Source organism: Ursus arctos, unplaced genomic scaffold, assembly GCF_023065955.2.
Source record: "Ursus arctos isolate Adak ecotype North America unplaced genomic scaffold, UrsArc2.0 scaffold_3, whole genome shotgun sequence".
Taxonomy (NCBI): Eukaryota; Metazoa; Chordata; class Mammalia; order Carnivora; family Ursidae; genus Ursus; species Ursus arctos.
Window position 1 is genome coordinate 48,233,445 of NW_026622985.1, and position 20,231 is coordinate 48,253,675.

Consider the following 20,231-nt stretch of genomic DNA (forward strand, 5'->3'; position numbering starts at 1 on the left):
TAAATATATAGATGGGTACCAAAAAACTTGATTTTTAAAAATTAAGTTATCTAAGTGATGCAACCAAAATAGGTATTTTTCTTTTCAAATATTTTTATCATGAAAGTGATCTAGTTAGCAAAACATCTTTTAGCTATTCTTTTAAGAAATATGCACAAGGTCAGTCAAAATAATATACTATTGGATTAAAACTAATTTGAGCATGGTACAGAAAATTCCTTGAGGCAATGATTTTGAAGACATACCAGAAGTCCATTTTTTTCTTTTTCTCAGCAAAGTTCAGAACTTAGATTTATCAGTCCAGTCAGTGTATGATGAATATTTTTGAACTTCTTCAGTGAAGCACTTAGAAATACCAGCTTGGTTTCACTCATTTATGGAACATAAGTAGGAAGATCGGTAGGAGAAGAAAGGGATAAAGAAAGGGGGGGGTGATCAGAAAGGGGAATGAAGCATGAGAGACTATGGACTCTGGGAAACAAGCTGAGGGCTTCAGAGGGGAGGGGCTGGGGGATGGGATAGACTGGTGATGGGTAGTAAGGAGGGCACATATTGCATGGTGCACTGGGTGTTATACGCAACTAATGAATCATGGAACTTTACATAAAAAACCAGGGATGTACTGTATGGTGACTAACATAATATAATAAAAAAAATATTATTATAAAAAAAAAAAAAGAAACACCAGCTTGGGGGTTGTAAGAAATTGAAGTGACTATCTAAATCAGAAGAGTCAGGTTGCTTGAAATGGCATCAGAGATCCTTATGCAAATAGTTATATCATTTTTAGAATCAGTAATAGAAATATCTGTTCTCAGGGAAAATGATTTTGGTAGTCTGCATTTGTGCTGGCTAGCAAACAATGGCACAGTTACTTTAAGGCCAAATTTGCCTACTGTTATGCAAAGCCAATTAACAGCACCCTGGGTTGCTTCCCCTGAAAGAAATGTTTCCAAGAGGTGAGAAAAGCTTAAACCGTTGGCATTCCTATGGAATCTAAAACGAAAACATTGAAGAACTTCAGGCAGGTAAAAGAAAGGAGAGGATGTATAGTAAGAAGCCCCTTGGGTAGTAAGTTGGAAACATGGCCATTAAAAGGCCACCTGTCAAAACAGAATAAATGACAGTTTTAAGCTTATTAGAGAAAAAAACAAATTGCTGTTGACATGGAAGTTGTTGGGATGATGCTACAGCCTCTGATACTGAAGTTTCAGCCCTTATATTTGAGTCTGTGGCATGTTTTTTCTTTTTTAAAAACGTTTTTTATTTGAGTAGAGTTGACAAACAATATTTAACATTAGTTTCAAGGGTATAATGGAGTGATTCAGCTTTTTGCCATGTTATGCTATGCTCACTGCAAGTGTAGCTACCATCTGTCACCATACAATGCTATTAAAATATCAACTATAGCTTTTTTTACATCTCATTCACTCTTATTAAGGTTTGTCTTTTACTCCTTCCTTCCTTCTCTCCTTCTCCCTTTCTCCCTTCCTCCCTCTTTCTTTCCTCCCTTCCTCTTTCTCTCTTTCTCTCTCTCTCTCTTTTTAAGATTTTATTTATTTATTAGAGAGAGAACATGAGCAAGAAGAGAGGTGGAGGGAGAGGGAGAGGCAGACTGCCCTCGGAGTAGGGGAGTCTGGTGCAGGCTCAATCCCAGGACCCTGGGATTATAACCTGCACCAAAGGCAGACACTTAACCGACTAAGCCACCCAGGTGTGCCCCTCTTCCTCCCTCCCTCTCTTCCTTCCTTTCTCTTTTTCTTTCACTCTTTCCCTTCTTGCCTTCCTCTCTCTGTTTCTTTTTCTCTTTCTCCTCTTCTTTGTAATAGCTGCAGTCTCCTGTTGAGTAGGCTCAGCTGCTTTTATCTGACTTGGATTTCAGCAGGAACGGTTACACTTAGTGGTTGTATATGTTGATAATCTTCCCAAGGTGACTTTTTGCTCTAAGGATCCTGAAAAAGTCTCTTGAATTAACTCTAATAGGTGTTGACAACATCCCTGAGGTGAACCCTTGAGATGGTACTGTCCAAGTTGGTCATCAGGGGTTTGTTTGCTTTAGATTTTAAATAAAGAAGTTCTGCCATCTTTTCATCCTTCAGATTATGTATGAGTGACTCCACTGGGGAATTGGTGTGAATCTGGCAAAGATTGCAGTCTCTTAAATAGTTGGAATTCATGAGTAGAGAAAGGGAGAATTTAATACAGGGACAGTGTATGATAATTTAGAATAAGGTTTTCCATGGTTTCTCTCTTAGACTTTGAATCCTATCCATTCTCTGAAAGAGAATGTATGAATAATTTAAAGAAAGTAAAAATGTTTTGGAAAATATTATTTGAATATACTTTCCATTGTAGATATGGCCTGTGATGTTGCATTTCTTATATTCTATAAGGTTTATAAGAAGCAGGACCAAAGTGATATGTGGATTTTGTTTGTTTGTTTATCTGTTTTAGAAAATGCCAAGTAAAGTAGAAGATATCTAGATAATTCAAAACTCCATCATGTAGATCTTACAGGCTGTTTGTCTTTAGGCTTTCCAGAAGGTGTTAAAAGGAATGTGGGCTGGGAACCTAGATACTTCATAGGGTTCCAATTACCAATAAAAGAAAGAAAGCATTTCTTTTCAGTGGTGAAACAAACATGTTATGACATTCATTTATCTGCCCATTCATTCAGTAGTTTTTTATTGGACATCTATTTTTTTCTCAAAAGTTCTAATACAAGTAACATTAAAAGCAATATAAACAAAATGCTTTGGGAATGTAATATAGGAACTTTTGTTTTTAACTATGAGGATGGAGGAATATTTTAATAGAGGTAACATTTAACCTTGGTCTTGAATAAAAATGAGATTTTGACAAGCTAAAATCAAAGGGAAGGATTTATCTGTTGTAGTAAAAATACATAGATAAAGAGATTAAGACTTCTTGGAATTGTGGGTGGCTCTGTTTTGGGTTTGTTTTGTTTTTGGCAGAGGAAAGGCTACTTTGAGTGGAATAAAAGTAAATAATGAAGCTGCATCTGTGGTGTGGAATATGATAAGGAATTGGAATTTCTGTGGAAAATATGGAAGACTTGAACAAATAAGCCCTATTATTTGGGATGAAATAACAACAAAGCAGTGTGTAATTTTTGAAAAAGGCAAACTCTCATACAAGAAAAAAAGAGTTTCTTAAATAATCATTAGGCAGAGTTTTCCCCTGATTATCAATAAACAAAATAATAGTCTGTCAGTGATATGTTGGAGCTAGCCCTCAATATCTTGTCAGAGCTAAGTGCATGTATATCTCTACTCAAATCTGAATTCAGTGACATCACACTGATATCTTGAAATAGGCGTTGGTGGGAATATTTACAGCATGGAATTCAGCAAATGCTACAAATTACAGCTATTTCTGTTAAACATTTACCAGCACACCACCGCTACATGATGTGAAACAGGTCTTCTTAGCAGAAAAATTGACATTTGGAAAAGAGTATAGTACAAATCTTTTTACTAAACAAACAAAAAAAAGTGAGGAAAAGCAGTTTAAAAACATGCAAATTAGATTAAAGAAGAGAAAATTAAAAAATGCGTGCGGAGGGCAGAAAACTGAGGATCAAAGACGATCAAACAGGATGACTTACCAAGTATAACTTTCAAATTTAAGCTTATTTGAAAAACAAGGACGAAGAAACAAGGCTTTTGGCATATAGAATGAAGTAAGCCTTCTTTATAACAATCAATATCTAAACTATGAGCATTGTGTTAGGAAACTACACATAAAGCACTGTGGGAATCAAACTTCCCTTCAATGTTATTGAAACTTCATTTTAACGTGCACCTTTCTATATATATATATAGTATTTCCCTAACTCAGCTGTGGTCCGAAATGTTTTCTTATTGTATTGCACATCCATAATCTTACCTCAAGGCTTAAAAATATTAATAGTGTGAATTATCCAACTAATTGCATTCATTATCCTCTTTCCAATAGACCACTATGCCTCCTTTTAACCTTTAAGTTCATTTTTAATTATTTAGCTAGTTCTCCCTACAGGTTTAATTATGTTTAATTATGCCACTAAGTCCAAATTTTCCGTAGTTCAGTGTCATAGAAACTATGGGGTACTATTTGGATATGATAGTGAATAGAGGCACTTCTTCATAGTCTTCCTTCTTCCGTTAATTAGGCAATATTTTGTGTCATGATAGCTTTGTTGTTGTTGTTGTTTAATATTTATTTATTTTACAGAACAGGGCGGGGTTGGGGGGAGTTGTTGAGAGAATCCCCAAGCAGACTCCCACTAAGCACAGAGACTGATGCTGGGTTCATCCCACAACCCATGAGATCATGACCTGAGCCAAAACCAAGAGGCAGACGCTCAACTGATTGAGCCACCCAGGCTCCCCAGTGTCATGGTAGCCCCAGCAATAAATAGAGCAATAACCTCAGTAATAATCTCAGATTCTAGCCTGCTTGTCCTTATTTTATCCAAGCATTCCTTCAATATCTCATGTGGGCTGCATGGTCATGACTGTACCCTTTGTTTCTTGGTTTTCCTGATACTCTCATAAGACTTGTTTGATTTATATCACTCCTCTTGGCCAGAGATGTTTCTTTAGTGCTATGTGATATCACCCTTCATTATCCATGTGTAGGTAGGATGCAGGCAGACTCAGTCTGAATAATCTCAGTAGTCTGTCAGTGTAGTAACCTGATTATCAATGGAATCCATCCTGATTTACTTTTTTTTTTTTTTTCAATCTGTTTGGTCAAGGATTTTAATGACTTCAAATGAATAAAAGGGATTATTTTGAGAATGACTCATGAATCACAATGTGGATAAAATTATAACCAGATTTACTTAAGCAATCAGATTAAACATATACAACTAATTGCAGACATCTCTAAGACAATTAGTTAAATGAAAGTTGAGTTTTAACCACCAATCCATCCTCACTGGGGAATTGATAATAGTTCATCAGCACGGAAGGTCAGGTCTATCTGGCAAACTACTTCCCTTATCCTCTTGGTCTTGATCATCATATTCTTCCAAAGTTCTGCAATATCTTTGATCCTGTGACAACTGAACTCTTTCTGAATTTTTTCTGTGTTTCTTTGCATGTTATAGTGCATCTTTCAGTCCCTTTGTAAGTGAATCTGTAGCCTGTGTCTAAGAATATAACTTGTTGTTTTTGCTGAAACACTTATAATCTCACTTTTTTCCTTAAATGCATGATAGTATAGTAGAAAAAATATGGACTCAAAAACCAGACTTAGTTTCCCTATTCCCTTATATCAGAAAACATATTCTTTTTTAAATGTCTTTAACTGTAAAGTATAATATTCAGAAAACTGTATAAGATATGAATGTGCAACTCAGTGAAATACTACAAATCAAGCACATATATATCCATCAACCAAGTCAAGAAATAAAATCTCATCACTTCAGTAGGCCCCATATTTCCTTTCCCAGTTAGTACTCCCTTTCTCTTTTCTGAAAGTAACCAATTTTCTGTTTTCTAACATAATTAATTTACCAATTTTTTAACTTTACATGAAATCATACAATATATATCTCTTATATATTACTTCTTTTGCTTAATATTATGTTTGTGAGATTCATCCATGTTATTGCAACTAGTTATAGTTCATTCATTTGTACTATTATATAGTACTACACTTCATAAAAAGAATAGGAAAATACCATAGTTCATTCTACTTTTATTTTTTTTATTTTTTATTCTACTTTTAATGAATATAGGGAATTTTTCAGTTTGGGGGCCATTATGTACAATGTTATAATAGACTTTTTATGTATGTTTCTTGATGCATTTGTACACACATTTCTGTTGACTATACATCTCACAGTGGTATTGCTGGGTTGTGGGATTTGCATGTATTTAGTTGTTGTAGATAGTAACAAACTGTTTTCCATAGTGGTTGTCACAATTCATACTCCCACCAGCAGCATATGACTGTTCTGTGGTTCTGTATATTTCCAACACTTGGTATTGTCAGTCTTTTAAAATTTTAGACATTCTTTTGAGTGTGTGATAGTATATCATCATGGCTTTGTCTTGACATAGTGCTAATGAAGTAAAGCAGATCTTCATTTATTTTTTTATTATTTGTATATTCCATTTTTGAAGTACCTATTAAGTTTTTTATACACTTTCAGATTGTCATTTTTCGTACTGATTTGAGCAGTTCTTTATGGATTCCATTGTTGGTTAAATGTGTTAAAATATCTTGTCTAATTATCCTTTTAATCATGTCCTTTGATAAAGAAAAGTAATTTTTAATATAGTACCAATCAATCATTTCCTTTATTAGTTCTTTTTATGTAGTTTTAAAGTTTTCTTTCTACCTAAAGCCAAGCAAATATTCTCAATCTTTCCTTAAAGCTTTATTTTCGACTTCAACATTTAACTGCACAGTCTATCAGGAATTGAATATGTATATAGCATGAAGTAGAAGTGTTTTTTGTTTAATGGGGATATACAGTTGATTCTGTACCACTTACTAAAAAGATCATCTATTCCTTATGGCTCAGCAGTAGTGTCTTTGTCTGTATACTCATGGAGATGCTATTCAAAAGTTATGTATCTAATAACACAGCTTCAAAACATATCAAGCAAAAATTGAAAAAAAATGGAAAAATAATCAAAACCACAATCATAATGACAGATTTTAACACACTTCTCTCAGAAACTGATTGAGAAAGAAGACAATTAAAAAGGAGGTATGTAGCTTTAAATACTTTCATAAGCTAGCCCTCACTGAAATATGTAATAGGCCGTACTCAATAGCTGCAGAGTATCATTCCTTTTAAGGACCCTTATAATGTTTTCAAGAACAAACTGTATTTGGGGGCATAAAGTAAATTTGAATAAATTTCAACTAATTGAATTCATACAGAGTATAACCTCTTACTGCAATGAATTAAACCAGAATCAATATTACATAACACAAACAAATGGAAAGACATTCCATGTTTATGGATTGGAAGACCTGATATTGTTAAAATGCCCATACTTCACAAAGTGATGGATATATTCAGTGCAATCCCTATCAAAATCCCAGTGGCATTTTTTACAGAAATAGAACAAGAATTTTTAATTCATACGAAACCACAAAAGACCACAAGTAAACAAAGCAATCTTTAGAAAGAAGAACAAAGCTGGAGTCTTCATACTTCCTGAGTTCCAAATAGATTACACAGCTTCAGTAATTAAAACAGTATGGCAATGCATAAAGACAGACTTGTTGACCAAGGGAACAGAATAGAAAGCACATATGTGGTCAACTGATCTTCAGCAAGGGTCCCAAGGATACATAATGGAGAAAGGATAGTCTCTTGAACAAATGGTGCTGGGAAAACTGGATATCCACTTAAAAAAGAATGAAACTGAACCCTTATCTTACATCATACGCAAAAATAAACTAAAAAATGTATTAAGATTTAAATGTAAGCCCCAAAACTATAAAATTCCTGAAAGAAACCAGGAAAAGTTTCATGATTCATGGATATGACACCAAAAGCACTGGCAACAAAACCTAGAATAAACAGGTAGGACTACATCAAATTAAGAAGCTTTACAGCAAAAGAAACAATCAACAGAGTGACAAGGCAATCTATGGAATTGGAGAAAATATTTGCATACCATATATCTGGTAAGATTTTCATCTCTACAATATGTAAGAACTCTTTAACAGCTCAGTAGTAAAATATACTAATACCCTGATATTAAAATGGGCTAAGAACTTGAACAGAAATTTGTCCAAAGAAGACATATAATGGCCACAAAAAATATGAGAAAATGCTTAATGTCACTAATCATCAATAAATGCAAGTTGGAACCACAAGGAGATGTCACGTCACATCTCTCAGTATGTCAGTATGACTATTACTAAAAATGCCGAAGATGAGTGTTGGCAGGGATGTGGAGAAATGGGAACCCTTGCATGCTGTTGGTGGGAATGCAAAACGCTCTGGAAAACAGTATACGGGGCCCTCAAAAAATTAAATATGGAACTACCATGTGATACAGCAATTCTACATTTGGATATTTATCCAAAAGAATCAAGATCAGGATCTTGAAGAGGTAATACCATTTCCATGATCATTGCAGCACTATTTACCGAGGACAAGATGTGGACACAAGCTAAATGTTCACTGACAGATGAATGAATAAGAAAATGTGGTATATAGATACAATGGACTACTATTCATCCTTTAAAAGAAAAGAAATTTTGCAATATGTGAAACCTTGAAGACATTATGCTAAGTGAAATAATACAGTTGCAGAAAGACAAATACTACATGATTCTGCTTACATAAGGTAACTAGAATAATCAAATTCATAGAATTAGAAAATGGAATGGTAGTTGTCAGGAGCTACAGGGAGAGAGAAATGAGGAGTTACTGATCAAAGAGCAAGAAGTCTCAGTTGAGCAAGATGAATAATTATGCTCTAGTGATCTATGACATTATGCCTATAGTCAACAATAATGTATTGTACACTTAAAAATTTGTTGAGTGGTTAGATCTCATGTGAAGTGTTCTTGCTACAGTAAAATAAAATAAAATAAAATAAAATAAAATAAAATAAAATAAAAGTAAGATACCGATGATATAAAATGAAGTATAAAAACAAAACTGAAAAAAGTAGTTATATAATTTGAAAGAAAAATAAAATTGGAAAATCTCATTTATTTGGAAATTTCAAAATACAATACCTTATGAACCAAAGGAATCAGGATAAAAATTAGAAAATATTTTGAGTTGAATGATTATGAAAATATGAAATATTAAAATTTGTGTCATGTATATAAAGGTGAATTTGGGGAAATTATAAAGCTTTTATTTTATTTATTTTTTTAATGTTTTATTTATTATATTATGTTAGTCACCATACAGTACATTCCTGGTTTCTGATGTAAAGTTCAATGATTCATTAGTTGCATATAACACCCAGTGCACCATGCAATACGTGCCCTCCTTAATACCCATCACCGGTCTATCCCATTCCCGCACCCCCTCCCCTCTGAATCCCTTAGTTTGTTTCTCAGAGTCCATAGTCTCTCATGCTTCATTTCCCCTTCTGATTACCCCCCTTTCTTTATCCCTTTCTTCCCCTACCGATCTTCCTAGTTCTTATGTTCCATAGATGAGAGAAATCATATGATAATTGTCTTTCTCTGCTTGACTTATTTCACTTAGCATTATCTCCTCCAGTGCCGTCATTGTTGCAGCAAATGTTGAGAAATCGTTCTTTCTGATAGCTGAGTAATATTCCATTGTATATATGGACCACAGTTTCTTAATCCAGTCATCTGTTGAAGGGCATCTCGGTTCCTTCCACGATTTAGCTATTGTGGACAATGCTGCTATGAACATTGGGTGATTATGGCCCTACTCTTCACTACGTCTGTATCTGTGGGGTAAATACCCAGTAGTGCAATGGCTGGGTCATAGGGTAGCTCAATTTTTAACTTTTTAAGGGACCTCCACACTGTTTTCCAAAGTGGCTGTACCAACTTGCATTCCCACCAACAATGTAGGAGGGATCCCCTTTCTCCACATCCTCTCCAGCAATTGTTGTTTCCTGCCTTGTCAATTTTTGCCATTCTAACTGGCATAAGGTGGTATCTTAGTGTGGTTTTGATTTGAATTTCCCTGATGGCTAATGATTTTGAACATTTTTTCATGTCTCTGTTAGCCATTTGTATGTCATCATTGGAAAAGTGTCTGTTCATATCTTCTGCCCATTTTTTGATTTGTTTATTTGTTTCTCGTGTATTGAGTTTGAGAAGTTCTTTGTAGATCTTGGATACCAGTCCTTTATCTGTAGTGTCATTTGCAAATATATTCTCCCATTCCGTGGGCTGCCTCTTGGTTTTTTTGACTGTTTCCTTGGCTGTGCAGAAGCTTTTTATCTTGATGAAGTCCCACAAGTTCATTTTATCTTTTGTTTCTCTTGCCTTTGGAGATGTGTCATGAAAAAGGTTGCTTTGGCCGATGTCGTAGAGGGTGGTGCCTATGTTCTCCTCTACATTTTGATGGGTTCCAGTCTCACATCGAGGTCTTTCATCCATCTGGAGTTTATCTTTGTGTATGGTGTGAGAGAGTGGTCAAGTTTCATTCTTTTGTATGTAGCTGTCTAGTTTTACCAGCACCATTTATTGAAGAGACTGTCTTTTTTCCACCAGATGTTTTTTCCTGCTTTATCAAAGATTAGTTGCCCAAAGAGCCGAGGGTCCATTTCTGGGTTCTCTATTCTGTTCCATTGGTCGATGTGTCTGTTTTTGTGCCAGTACCATGCTATCTTTGTGATCACAGCTTTGTAGTACAGCTCAAAATCTGGCATTGTGATGCTCCCAGCTTTGTTTTTCCTTTTCAACAGTTCCTTGGCGATTCGGGGCCTTTTCTGGTTCCATACAAATTTAAGGACTATTTTTTCCAGTTCTTTGAAAAATGTCCTCGGTATTTTGATCGGGATGGCATTGAAAGTATAGATTGCTCTGGGTAGCATGGACATTTTAACTATGTTAATTCTTCCGATCCATGAGCATGGAATATTTTTCCATCTTTTTGTGTCTTCCTCAATGTCTTTCAAGAGTGATTTATAGTTTCTGGAATATAGATCCTTTACGTCTCTGTTAATTCCAAGGTAACGTATGGTTTTTGGTGCTATTGTAAATGGAATGGATTCCCTAATTTCTCTTTCTTCAGTCTCATTATTCGTGTATAGAAATGCAACTGATTTCTGAGCATTGATTTTGTATCCTGCCACATTACTGAATTGCTCTATAACTTCTTATAGTTTGGGAGTGGATTCTTTGGGGTTTTCCATATAGAGTATCATGTCATCTGCGAAGAGAGACAGTTTGACTTCTTCTTTGCCGATTTGAATACCTTTTATCCCTTTTTGTTGCCTGATTGCTGTTGCAAGGACTTCTAGTACTATGTTGAATAATAATGGCGAAAGTGGGCATCCTTGTCGTGTTCCTGATCTTAAGGGAAAGGCTTCCAGCTTTTCCCCATTGAGAATGATATTTGCTGTAGGCTTTTCATAGATGGTTTTTATGAGATTGAGGAATGTACCCTCTATCCCTACACTCTGAAGCGTTTTAATCAGGAAAAAATGCTGTATTTTGTCAAATGCTTTTTCTGCATCTATTGAGAGAATCATATGATTTTTGGCTTTTCCCTTCTGGATAAAATCTAAGACACTGATCGATTTGCGAATGTTGAACCACCCTTGCATCCCAGGGATGAATCCCACTTGGTCATGATGGATAATCCTTTTAATGTACCTTTGGATTCTATTAGCCAGGATCTTGTTGAGGATTTTGATGTCCATATTCATTAGGGAAATCGGTCTGTAATTCTCCTTTTTGATGGGGTCTTTGCCTGGTTTGGGGATCAAGGTAATACTGGCCTCATAGAATGAGTTTGGTAGCTTTCCTTCTGTTTCTATTTTTTGAAATAGCTTTAGGAGAATAGGTATTATTTCTTCTTTGAATGTTTGGTAGAATTCCCCAGGAAAACCATCCAGGCCTGGAGTTTTGTTTTTTGGAAGGTTGTTTATCACTGACTCAATCTCTTCATAATTAATTGGCCTGTTTAAAAAATCAATTTCTTCCTGTTTCAGTCTTGGTAGTTTATAGGTTTCCAGGAAGGCCTCCATCTCTTCCAGATTGCTTAATTTATTGGCATAAAGCTGTTGATAAAAGCTTCTAATAATCCTTCCAGTATCATTGGTGTTGATTGTGACCTCTCCTTTTTCATTCATAATTTTATTAATTTGGGTCCTTTCTCTATTCTTTTGGATAAGTCTTGCCAGTGGTCTGTCAATTTTATTGATTCTCTCAAAGAACCAGCTTCTAGATCTGTTGATCTGCTCTACTATACTCCTGGTTTCTAATTCATTGATTTCTGCTCTAATCTTGGTCAACTGCTTCCTCGTGCGTGGATTAGGCCTGTCCCTCTGTTGCTGTTCCAGCTTCTTGAGGTGAGAATATAAAAACTGCATTTTAGATTTTTCTATTCTTTTGAGTGAGGCTTGGATGGCTATGTATTTCCCCCTTAGGACTGCCTTTGCAGTATCCCATAGGTTTTGGACCATTGTGTTTTCATTCTCATTGGTCTCCATAAATTGTTTAATTTGATTTTTGATTTCCTGGTTTATCGAATCATTCCTGAACAGGAAGGTTTTTAGTCTCCAAGTGTTTGAGTTTCTTCCAAATATTTCCTTGTGGTGGAGTTCCAATTTAAAGTGTTGTGGTCTGAGAATATGCAGGGAATAATTTCAGTCTTTTGGTATCAGTTGAGACCTGTTTTGTGACCCAGAACATGGTCTATTCTTGAGAATGTTCTATGGGCATTAGAATAGAATGAGTATTCTTTGGTTCTGGGGTGTAGTGTTCTATATATATCTATGAGGTCCAACTCGTCGAGTATGGCATTCAAAACCCTTGTTTCTTTGTCGATTTTTTGCATGGGTGTTCTGTCTATTTCTGATAGTGGTGTGTTGAGGTCCCCTACTATTAACGTATTTTTATCTATATGTCTCTTTATTCTGGTTAAGAGTTGGTTTATGTATCTTGCTGCTCCCCCGTTGGGGGCATATATATTTATAATTGTCATATCCACTTGTTGGATACATCCTTTAAGAATAATATAGTGCCCTTCTGTGTCTCTAACTATAGTCTTTAGCTTAAAATCCAATCTGTCTGACATGAAAATTGCTACCCCAGCTTTCTTTTGAGGTCCATTGGCGTGAAAGATGGTATTCCATCCCTTTACTTTCAGTCTGAATGTATCTTTAGGTTCAAAATGAGTCTCTTGTAGACAGCAAATGGTTGGGTCATGTCTTTTTATCCAATCTGCAACCCTGTGGCGTTTATGGGAGCATTTAGGCCATTTACATTGAGACTGAATATTGAGAGATATGATTTTAATGATGCCATGTTGCCAGTAAAGTCTTTGTTTCTATTGATTGTGACTTTCTGTATCACTCTTGGGGCCTTTTTACCTTTATAGAACCCCCCTTAATGTCTCCTGTAGGGCTAGTTTCGTGGTTACGAAATTGGTCAATGACTGGCGATTCTGAAATGTCTTTATTTCTCCATCAATTCTGAATGACAGCCTTGCTGGATAAAGGATGCTTGGCTGCATGTTTTTCTCTGAAAGAGCTTTAAAAATGCCCCCCCCAACCCTTTCTCTTATTCCAGGTCTGTGTAGACAGGTCTGACATACTTCTGATACCTTTGCCTTGGTACGTGAGAAATTTCTTTTCCCTGGGTGCTTTCAATACTGTATCCTTGGATCTAATATTTGTGAATTGCACTATGATGTGATGTGGTGTAGGTTTGTCGTGGTTGAGCTTGGGAGGGGTCCTCTCTGCCTCTTGGACATGAATGTTTGTTTCCCTTGCTAGATTAGGGAAGTTTTCAGCTACAATTTGTTCAAATATCTCTTCTAGACCTCTGTTTTTCTCCACCCCCTCGGGGATGCCAATGATTCTGACATTGGAACGTTTCGTTGAGTCAGTAATCTCCCGTAACCTACATTCTTGAGCGTGGATTTTTTTGAGTCCAGATTCTATTTTAGCTTTCTCTTCTACTAACCCATCCTCCAATTTGCTGATACATTCTTCTGCCTCATTCACCCTGGCCTTCAGAGCCTCTAGTTTTGACTGCATTTGGCTCACAGAATTTTTAATTTCTGCCAGATTCGCTCTCATTTCCACCCTTAGAGATTCTATATTCTTGTTAATATTTTCATTAATATTTTTTCAAGTCTACACATCATCTTGACCATTGTTACTCTGAATTCCATTTCTGATAATTCAGTTATATCCATAACCATTAGTTCTGTGGCAGAGTCCACAGACTCATTGTCTTTTCTTTGCTGGGGGGGACTTCTCCTTCTCGTCATTCTGATGAGGAGAGGTTGCGGGGTTGTCCAGAGCCCAAATTATTGACCAGGACCCAGGCCGTGCACCCTTGTTTCATAGGGATCTTAGGGATGTGGGCTTCTTGATTTTTCAGCCTGCCTTCTGGGGGAGGGGCCTGCTGCGCCAATACTCAGGCAACCCTGTTTGGGTAGAGTCCCCGTGTCCCCTGTGAGGGGGGATGGGATGAGCACACTGTGAGCCGGTATTTCCAGGCTTTTGTTCTCTGGTGGTTTTCCCTGGCGGTTTGCTGTGCCTCTTCTGAGAGTCAGAGCAGCAGTGGCCGAATCTTAGCCTCTGTCTCAGAACAGAGGGATCGTGGACCGTTCTCCACTGATGTTCTGGCCACTTTAACTCTGTTTCTGTTGGTGCTGCTCAACCCTGCAGCGTCCCGGGATGTGCGCCCCACACCTGGCATCCCAGCCCTCACTTCCAGGGCCAGTACATCTCTGTCCTTTGTGTTTCTAACACCACCAGCCACCAGCCGCCCCCACGCGCTCCAGAACTCCCAGTCTCAGTCTGGTTCCAGTGAGCACACCGGAGCTCCGTTTCAGTCTGGTGGCGCGCGTTCCCGGCTCACGGTCTCAGTCTGCTCTCTCGCAGGTGCCGCTCCACGAGTCCGCCTGCTCCCCTGTGCAGGTGGCTACTTCTTCCCGGGGCCCAAACGGCGGCTCCCTCCGCCTTCCATTTATCTTCCGATATCTGCGCGCGGTTTCACGGCTCCCCGCTTCATACCTCAATACTCAGCGCTGGAGATGTTCATTTGTAGAGATCCAGATGTATCTTCCTGCATCTCAGGCTGATTCCATGGATATTCAGGCTGGTCTGGTACCTATCCAACTCGACTCAGGGGACCGGCTGAAAAAGGGGTTCCCTACTCCTCCGCCATCTTAACTCCCCCAAAATTATAAAGCTTTTAAATGTGTATATTAGAATAGAAAGTTTAAAATTAAAGATAGAAGCATACAAATGAAGAAGTCGAAAAATCGAAGCAATAAATTAAACATGAAGCAAAAGAAATATAAAGAGAAGAAATAATGAAATACAAAACAAATGTATAATATATGATTTTTTTAAAGTCAAAGTTTAGTACTTTGAAATAATTAACAAAATTGATAGAACTCTAGCAAGACTGATTAACAAAGTTACACATTACCAGTACTCAAAATGAAAAAGGGGGTTTTACTACAGATTTTAATGTATTAAAGAAAAATTATTCTGTAAAAAAAGTTTAAATTTTATTTGAAATGGAAAATTTCTTATAAAAATAAAACCTTCTAAAAACTGAATCAAAAAGACAGAAAACTTGAGTGGCACTATAATTATTAACAAAATTGAGTCTTGAGTGCCAGATTTACCAAGAAAAAATACTAGATTCATATAGACCCATATGCTTCATGAGTGAATTCTATAATTTATACTGTTTTAGAGTAAAGGGAGGGAGAGGATGGGAAGAACACTTCCCAACTGATTTTTTTGAGACCAGTGTAATATGATACCTCAAACTTAAAAGAACATTATAAGAAGGGAATATTATAGGAACATTTTGCTCATAAGCATAGCAGCTAAAACACTAAGCAAAATACTAGCCATTCGTCAGTATCTTAAAAACCTGTAACAAAGTTGTATTTAAGCCAGGAACACATTATTATTCCAAAATAAGGGCACCTGGATGGCTCCGATGATTAAGCACTTCCTTTTGCTCTGGTCATGATCTCTGGGTCCTAGGATCCAGCCCTAGTCCGGCTCCCTTCTCAACAGGGAGTCAGCTTCTCCCTCTTCCTCTCCCCTCTCGCTTGTGCACTCTCTTTCTCTCTCTCTCAAATGAGTAAATAAAATCTTTTTTAAAAATTCCAAAGTAAGTAATTATAATTTGCCACATTGAGAGAATGATGAAGAAATATACCATTTCAATAGATGCTTAAAAATCAGTTGATTAATAAACACCCAATTATGATAACTACTTTTGGCAAACTGGCGATAAAAAGAAACTTTATTAACTTCATAAAGGATAGCTACAAACATTTTACAGTATGCATCAGATTTAAGGGTGAAATATGGGAATTTTTCTTTGAAATCAAAAGCAAGGCAAAGACTCACTTTTACTGCTTCATTTTAACATTGCACAGTGGTCCTAGACTGTGCAATAGGGTAGGAAAAGAATAAAAAATAAAAAAGATTGGAGAGGAATAAACAAATCTATTATTTTTTACAGATGATATAATTGTGTTTGTAGAAAATCTATACAAAATTATTCATATATACATTACTGGAATTAATAAGTAAGTTTAAAGAAATTGTTGCTCAATTTAAAAATTAAAGTTCAAAAATCAATTAAAATCAATTATATTAATTTAAAAATGAATTATCACTGTTGTTCTTCCTAGTCTTTCACCCTAAACCATGCCCTGACTATAGCAGGCAACCAAGAGAAGAACCTATTCCATTTAGGTCTCTTAGCTCTCGAGGGCAGGATAAAGGCAGCCCCTTCATGTTTTCTTTCAATTAATCTTTCCTTCATTCATTCAACATTTTTAAAATACCCACCATATCCCAGGCTCTATCTTTGCCTTTAAATGGCTCACAACAAAGTAGAAAATGACAGACATGGCTTACTACAGTAATGTGTAGAATAAACAAGAATATTTGTGTGGACAGGAAGCACAGAGGTGGAAGCAATTTGCTCTATAAGAGAATTTTAGAAAAGATTTCGTAGAGCAGGCCATTTTTGTTTTGGTGTTTGGATAATTTAGTAAGGTTTCATCAATTCAAGAATGATAGAGAAGATCGAATTTAGAAGAAACAGAATAAATAAAGTCTTTTAAAAAGTGTGAAAATATTTGGCATATTTGGGAAACAAAAAAGCTAACAAGAGTAGTTAGTAGATCCTTAGCTTGATTAACGTATACATCTATCCTCATGTACCTATTTGCAAAATCTCTATTTAGCTTGTTCTGTTCTGTTCTGTTCTGGATCATGAAAATAATAAAGTTGATTTTCATGTCTCACGAGTACAGAGTGAGTTTTAAAACTCTTACTCAAGAGCTTCTCCAAGGATACCCTTGCTTATGTCTATAAATGCATCTTAGCCAACTTAAATGACTTTTGATTATTTAAATGATCTGATTCTAAAGAATATGAAAATTATTTATTTACAACATGATAATGGCCACAATTTTTATGGTGTTTTAAAATAGCTGTATACTTAGAAGTCACATGGTATGTGAAACTTAGCAAACATATGAATTACATCAATATGGTATTGCCACTTTGTGTAAAAAATGTAGAAAAATAAATGTCCCTGTCGCTGAGTCAGAAAATTTCTATAAAGTTCTGTAAGTAATGGTTGCATTTAAGCTTTAGATCTAATAAACCTGGGTGAGAACTTCATGTGTCAAAGGTTCTGTTAAAATTATCTAGTTTATCTTATTACTCCATGATAAATATTATTACTTGATGGAATTGCTCAACAAAGGTAGCATGATGGGTGTGTGCAATTTCCTACATCTGCATCTGCTTTATCTTCCTATAGTTTTATATACAAAAGTACTCTGATTTACATAAAATACATCCTTATTTATCTTTTAATAACTCTAACATTAATTAGCCTCAATAGCCAATGATTTTGCTGCATCTTAGCCAAACTAAATATGTAACAGCTTTTTTTTATTCTTAGTTTTTGCCCCAAATTAGGAAAAATGACTATTCACTTAATATTATTTCATTACATGTAGTTATTAGATTACTAATAATGAGCAACACATATTTATTAAATAGCTGCTCTAATCAGATATTTTTAGTGCTTTTAATTATGAATGATTAAATCAACAAACACTCTAGAAAAGACAACTCAATTCTGTGGTCCCTCTATACAACGTTTTAATTTTATGAAAACAGACTCTAAATAGCATTTGCCTTCTTGCCAATTCAGAGTATTACCTATTACCTTCTCTGCAGAGCTACCAAAGAAAAAATAAAGAACCTACATTGAGAACTTTGTGAATTCATCTCTGTCTGTGTGTATACCCTCAAAATGAAGCAAATTGGGGCAATTTATTAAAGTTTAAATCTTCTAAATGGCATTCATCTAAAACATGCAGGGAAATGGTTTGGGAGGTTTAAATTATCAGTGTAATTGCTTTAATTCTCTGGGTTGCTTTTATAAGTAGACACAACTTTATCATATCCAACTGACGATTCCAAATTGTAGATTTAGGGTTGTTTGTATTTTTACTCTCAACACTCTGAATCACATTTACGTTCTGCATAAGCCAGGTCTTAAAATAGCCCACAAATCTTAATGCAAGAGAGTTTCAGAAGTGAGGTTTTTACATTAATGATCTTGCTGTAGTTTTCTTTCCAGTAGCCAGCACCTTTCAGTTTGTCAGCGTTTTTACTCTAACGTCTCAGGAAAGGATTTTGAAGAGCTATATGCTGAAATCACCTTGTTCTTTTGTTCTTAGATATTTGAACATTAAGTGATGTTTCAAAATGTTTTATTAGTAAAATCTGCCTGATTTCTATTAAAATTTTTCTCTAATCTCTGAGACAGAGTGAAAGGAAAGAGTATTTATGAGCAAGGTAGCTCGACTCTATCTAATTCTGGAGTAAGTTTTCCAAGTAACCTTCTGCCTATGATTCATTAGTTTCTCTGAGTTAAGAGTGTGTTACTAGGATAATATATTCTTGAAGATACTATCTGAAATACCAGATTTTTTTAAAATTATTTTTTAAAAATTCTAAGAATTGGAGATTACAGAACCTTTTCACTGACACTTTTTTCTCTCTCACTAAACTGTATTGCAAATAACCTTTTGATGTTTTAAAGGTTTTTCTTTGGCAGCTAAGAAAAACACTCTTGAAAGTTGTATTTAGTGAATTTACCCATGTATAAATATCCCTAAGCTAGTCGGTTATCCTATGGCATCTGGAAGAAAGGTGTTATTGTTTTAGATTCCATGATTGAAGTATAGAATAATCAATTCAGAGAGACCCTGGGGGGAAGATTCACTCACATATGCTGTGGAAACTTGGAATTCCTGAGTTTTTAAGGGTTTTTTCTTCAGATGAAGAGACATAGATGAGTTTATGTTTCAGTTCAATGTCTAGTGACATCGGTTCCTTTTCATGCCATATTATAGTTTGACCATCAGTTTGAATTTGAGACTATTAACTTTAAATTTTCTAAGAAAACTCCTTTTTTATTAATACCTTTGTTACTATTACTTAATTTCTGGGTCACAATAGCTAGACAGCTATTTTGTTTGCAAGTGTTCTGGTTATGCAGTTTCTGGTGCTATGCACCAAGCTACATCATCAAGGTATTCCCAGGATGCAGCATTAGATGTAGTTCTGCCAAAACACTCCGTAAATTATTTAAAGTTCCTCTTCATTTCTCACAAAGCAATGTTTGCTAAGCTTGTCCATGAAAAATCAGTGTAATTCCAGAAGATCATGATATATTTGCAAGACAGGAATTTGTTCCATGTTTCCAATGGACATCTGCATAGTTATAAGAACAGTAGAAGTTAAATGAAAATGCACAGCTATTTCCCCTTAAAAATGCACAGTTATTTAGCTTTGGATTTATTTGAACATTTTCTCTACCATTTATTTAATAGCAGTTGGATAAGAGCAGCTGTGTCTCATGGCTTTCTATTGTGAAGTGTCCAGGAGTGTAAAGTGGTTGGATGCAAAAACACTGCAAAAGTATCGATAATAGACTGCCCACTTTCTGTCTACTACAACTTCCCTGAGGTTTTGTGTGCAGGGCCCAGCTGCATATACAGACATGATGGAATTTGGTCTGTGAAGAACCTACAAAAATTATACAAATAACTCAGATTTTTAATGAATAATACACAGACATGCACCTGCTTCAGGGACTTCATAGATTAGTTTTGTGACCAATAGAAAAGCCCCTTGGAATTCAATTACATGGCTGCAAAACAGAAAATAAAACTGGCTACACTTTTAGAACTGATATCAGCAAAATGAAAATATTTACTAGTTCTTTGAGCAAGCTTTTTTTGGAATTGGGGGTTGTTTCAATTCGCTTTGCTTCTGTCAGACTTACTATAAAGTCATAATATTCTGCTCATTATTATCTACTCTTCTTGCAGCTGGAGCCGCTTGCCGAAGATATTCTCCACCAAACCCCGAATATGAATGCTGTTGTTTCTTTACAGAAGATCATTGAAATTCAAAGTATGTCTTTAAAGTTTTTTTTTTAATTTCTAATCAGGTACAACTAATTAAAGTTATATTGAAAATGAAAGCACA

General features: G+C 35.7%; 1 protein-coding gene across 1 annotated transcript in view; it reads left to right on the forward strand.

Moving 5' to 3' along the window:
• Window positions 1-20,231, forward strand: part of HDAC9 (histone deacetylase 9) — a 906,012-nt gene that overhangs the window by 834,098 nt on the left and 51,683 nt on the right. The window contains exon 24 of the mRNA XM_044386989.3: window positions 20,072-20,156. Coding sequence (XP_044242924.1) covers window positions 20,072-20,156 — 85 coding nt within the window. The remainder of the gene's footprint in view (window positions 1-20,071; window positions 20,157-20,231) is intronic.